At 41.9% G+C, this 5,065-nt stretch overlaps 1 protein-coding gene across 4 annotated transcripts in view; it reads left to right on the top strand.

Moving 5' to 3' along the window:
* The first annotated feature begins 251 nt into the window (after positions 1–251).
* The window catches only part of c1ql4b (complement component 1, q subcomponent-like 4b), a 16,685-nt gene continuing 11,871 nt past the window's right edge, over positions 252–5,065 (top strand). The window contains exons 1-3 of one of the 4 annotated variants that reach the window (XM_031854431.1): positions 252–317; positions 506–767; positions 1,474–2,601. In XM_031854431.1, the coding sequence (XP_031710291.1) occupies positions 2,062–2,601 (540 nt within the window). In that variant the 5' untranslated portion in view covers positions 252–317; positions 506–767; positions 1,474–2,061. Of the gene's footprint in view, positions 768–1,275; positions 2,602–5,065 lie in introns of those variants that run through there. The other 3 variants (XM_031854440.1, XM_031854450.1, XM_031854460.1) reach the window with 3 other exon arrangements.

Here is a 5,065-nt window from a genome sequence, read left to right as displayed (position 1 = left end):
TAATTGACAGGTGTAATGTCAAACACTGACATATGATTATTATAATAGGTGTTGTGGGTTCTAACTGTGGTGTAAATAAATCTGTAGTTCAAAAACCGAAAAGGTTTGATTAAACTATTAAGCAAATGTAGTCATTTTGATTTGTGAAAAGGTCACATGCAGGATAGGAGGGTGAATCACAGTGTGTGTGTGTGTGTGTGTGTGTGTGTGTGTGTGTGTGTGCGTGTGTGCGTATGTGTGTGTGTTACGGAGAGAGGGCGGGGGAGCAGTAGTAGGCAGATGCTGAGAGGAGAGACGCAGGACGGAAAATACAACAAGTGAGTGAACTGTTGCTCTGCAAATTAAGTCGCTCTGCAGCGGGATTTCTGAAGGGCGAAAGTCTGTAAAAGTAACTCGTCAGAATGTGTGATTTCATTTGAAAGAGCGCTACGCGACTTTGAATTGTAGCCAATCATTAATACTCTTTTTTTTATTTTTTTATTTTATTGACTCCGTGTCTGCTCAGATTGCCTGTGAGCGCTGCTTGCGAGTATTTTGGACGGTGCGCTCCGGCCACCATGCAGGAGTCCTGGATGAGATGCTGCAAGTTTAAATATTAGTGTGAGTTTGAGTTTGTAGCGCAGCGCAACTTCACCCGATGCGACAGTGAAAGCGCTCAGTCTCGGAAGGATTTCGTTCCGGTGTCCTGGGCCAGTTTTCCTGCGGCGTTTCCATCTGAACCCGCACCATGAAAAAACACTGAGAACCGCGTAGAAAGAAAGAACTAGGTAAGCTGATTTGAGTTTTAAAGTTTGCTGGTGATATCCTTATTTCCTCTTGCTCTGATTAAATTGATTGCCATATATAGCCAACAATTAAAGAGACTATTTTTATTAAAAGGGAAATATAGCCTATATTTGAATATTTTTGCTGTTAAAGTCAAGTTTGTAGACCATAATATACAGTATGTAGGCCTGTAATAATAACAACAGTCGACCCCAGGTCGTTTGATTATGATTTAACTGAGGTTTATCTTTTTTTTTTTTTTATCAGTAATGACAAATATGTTTAAATAAAATAAATTTAACTAAAATTCCTCTGTATCCTGTATTACATTTTTCATTTTAGTTATGTTGCTGAATATTAATTTAGATATTCATTAATTACAAAATGAATTTGTTACATTTTTCTTACATTTTCTGTTTTTCTGTATGTGTTATAGCAAAGAGGTTTTGTATAATTATGAGTCTGTGTGTGTGTGTGTGTGTGTGTGTGTGTGTGTTCTTTCCCTTCTAGATTCAGTGGTTTCCACATTCAATGCAATTTGGCCTGCCCCTTTTCTCAGCATTTGCCCTTTTATGACCTGTAACCAATTTGTAGCTACTTTGAATGGAGGAGTAGACTGCTGAGATAAATCTAATCCAGGCTCCTACAACAAAAAACAGAGCAGAGATTTAGCAGTTTACTCGTTCTTCTCTTCTCATTCCTCGACAGAAAAGTAAAGCGCCCTTCCCCATATGTGGTGGGTGAGATGAGCTCCAGTGGGAATACTGTAGACCCCACCTGACAGCCCTCTGCCTGATCAACTGAAAGCTTCTCATCAGAGCCTCCACGAGAGCTGGATAAAACAAAGGTTGCCTAAAATCAACATCTCAACGGTGATGCTCATTTTTGAAAAAATATTTCTATATATTTATGTTATGTTTGTCTCGCAAAATAATATATTATCTTTAGATAGGTTGACAGCCCTTTGACATTGTGAACCAGAAGAAACTGAATAAAAAGGATACAAAACAAATGTTCTGAATACCAAGAAATGGAAAAACCTATTTGTCATTCTCCCCCCTGATTTTCTCCCGTCTGAGACTTGCCTGTCCCACACCTAGAAGAGTCCCCTGTATCTCTGCCCCGCACAATCACACATTTCTCTCCTCCACCTTCTCAATCCAGTAGTTACTCTCTTCAGCCTTCAGCCTGGCCGGCACAACCATTCCAGCGAAGGGGGAGGAGGACTTCCTCACGCTGGCCGCCTCCCGACTCAGCCGCAAGAAACGTGTCATCGGGGCTGGAGTCGGCGTGGCCATGGTCTTGATCCTGCTGGTGGCCATTCCCCTATTGGTCCACACCACCAAGGGGGGAGGGTCTGGAGGAGGGGGCACGCACTTCGAGATGCTTGGGAGCTGCAAGATGGTGTGTGACACTTTCACCCCCCCACAGGGAGAGCTGACAGCCGTCTCCCCTCAGCCCCCAGACTTCTCAAACCGCAGGGGTAAACAGGGGTTCAGAGGGACCCCTGGACTTCCTGGTCCTCCAGGTCCTAAAGGGCCCCCCGGAGAGCCCGGCAAGCCCGGCCCACCTGGTCCACCTGGACCTGGACCCGGAGGCTACGGCCCATCCTTCTACAGTCCCAAAATCGCCTTCTACGCAGGCCTCCGGAAACAACACGAAGGGAGTGAAATACTCAAGTTTGATGATGTTGTGACCAACGTAGGGAACTACTACGAACCCAGCACCGGCAAGTTCACTTGCCCTCTGCCTGGCATCTACTACTTCACCTACCACGTCCTGATGAGAGGAGGTGACGGGACGAGCATGTGGGCTGACCTGAAGAAGAACGGACTGGTGAGTGTGTCTGTGAGTCGTTTGTGTGTATGAAGTGTCCCTCTGATATTGTCATCTGAAACTTTCAACTTTTGAGACAAACTCTCAGTCTGCAGCTGTTAACCAAACAAAATGTGGGGAAACCCTTTTCTACAAACATGCACAGAGTGATATATCACCCTGTGCCAACAGCAGTGGACACAATAACAGCAACTCTTTTAAAACACAGGGACGACACATATAATATATATATTATAGTTCAGTCTTCTGAACTGATACTTCCAAAACAGTTATAAAACACAGAAGTCACAAAAATAAAACTGTTTTCTAATCTTTCTTTATTTGAACATGGACAATGCACAAAGAACATTAACATTTTAAAAAGATTAATTTGAATCAACACACATTTGGACCTCTGCATTCAACCCATCCTCAGCATTGGGAGTAGTGGGCTTCTGTAAAGCAACTTGGGCTTCAGTGTCTTGTTCAAGAACTCTTGGAAAGGAGGAGCCGGGGATCGAACCTCCCCCGAAGAAATAGTTTGACTATCAATCTTTTTTACCATGTTGAGCGTCATTTGGATGTTTCAGACAAAGAACATTTTAAAGCAAAGTTCCCACAAGACATATCAAAAATAATCAAAATTCTGTTTCAATTGAGTAGAATTCAAATTAAATGACTCGTGCTGTAACTCAGCTCGTGTGTAGAGAGGATCTATCAACCCTCTATTAATACAATTTAATCAGAAAACATTAAAAAACTTTTAGTTTTTTTCAAAGTTGTTAATTTACTTTGGAGGACAAAGAAGAGGAAACAAATGCAGGATGAAAGTAGAAACAGAGATGGGACTAAGCAAAATGAAAACTGTAATCAATTGTACAACTTGCACACAAAGGCAGAGAGAGAGAGAGCGAGAGAGAGAGAGAGAGAGAGAGAGAGAGAGAGAGAGAGAGTGACAGCCAAGCGATCAAGAGGATAACAATCCTCCACGTCTCAGTGGAACGAAGCTAAAATGCAACAGCTGGCTACTGTCCTCTGAGGAACTCTGACTTTAACACTAATAAATAAACAAGTACAAATGCCTGGCACAAAGCCTTGAATGCTTCCATCTGGAGATCCGTGACAAGCTTGAAGTGCTAAGCCCTCACTCTGTTGAGGAGCCCTGATTCTGACATGTGTGCTGCAGAACAGAAGAGTGACGTCCTGGGGATTACCAGAGAAGAAAGAACATGCATTGCATTGTTACAAGTCAGACGGCTGAGTGTTTGAAGGTACAACAGTCTTTTCTCACATAATTTACACAGTACATGAACGGACAGCAATTTGCTTCTGAGCAGACCATCAACCCGCTGGGCTGCTGTTCACTGATTCTTCTTTTATGTCTTAGAAGATTTTAGATACAGTGAGTGGGCCAGTAAGAATTCAAGTGTTTTTTTAAAAAGTCCACATTTTGGACACTCACTGGACATTGCAGTTTGTTGGAGAAAGTCTTTTCCATTAGAGCGCTCTGGTCCTTGTTATGTAAAAAAACATTTTTGGGTTTTCTTCAGTTTTTGAATGCCGACTGCCCTGCAGTCTTTATCACTGGCTCCTGCTAACCCTGGTGTTGGTGTATGGAAAGCTGCAGCCATTGGCCGGTTCTTATCACCTGCCATTGATGAGCTTCCAGAGTCCAAGGTGATATCTTCTGTTTCTTTTCTGCCCAACAGTCCGGAATCCAAAGATATTAAATTCACAATGATGCAATACAGAGCAAAACAGCAAATCCTTACTGTACATTTGAAAAGCTGGAAAAAGAGAATGTGAAAAGTAAATGAAACAACTAATCAATTTTCATAGTTGTTACATGTGGAACACTTCCAGCAAGGCTGCACAATCCACTGCATCTCTGCATCAAATCACACAGATGTGCCAGCTTTTAAAATCTAAATAACAGTGCAATAGTTCATGAGAAAACTGGAAAAATGTTCACGATTTTTTACTTTGCAATGATATACATTTCTTTTCAAATGAATTGGCTCTTCCTTGACCTGTGAGCTTACCACATTCAACTGGAAATTTTATATTCTTGAAATATTCTGCAAACTAACATACTGTAGGAGCAAACAGCTACGGTTAGATAATAAAATGTCAGGTTCAAAATGAGATATTCTACTACTTTTACTTTTATAGACTTCTCAAATACACAAATCATTGTATTATAGATCTTATTTGTGCCTGATCAAGTCCATAAAACAGTTATTCCCAATGTCCTCGATTTGACAGGATGTGCACAAAGTGCAGAGTGAAGAGGACAGACAGTTAAATGGCAGATATAATTGGAGGACTTGGTTTGTTGCGTGCCTTCACAGACATTGTCATTCCTGTCTTCACTTGCTGATAAATCTTTCATAGCCTTTAGATGAGATCTTCTCCCCTCCACCTGTGCCCCTCCTTTTACACACACACACACACACACACACACACACACACACACACACACACA

Source organism: Anarrhichthys ocellatus, unplaced genomic scaffold, assembly GCF_004355925.1.
Source record: "Anarrhichthys ocellatus isolate YVR2014 unplaced genomic scaffold, GSC_Weel_1.0 scaffold1, whole genome shotgun sequence".
Lineage (NCBI taxonomy): Eukaryota > Metazoa > Chordata > Actinopteri > Perciformes > Anarhichadidae > Anarrhichthys > Anarrhichthys ocellatus.
This window is presented reverse-complemented; position numbering and strand designations above follow the sequence as displayed.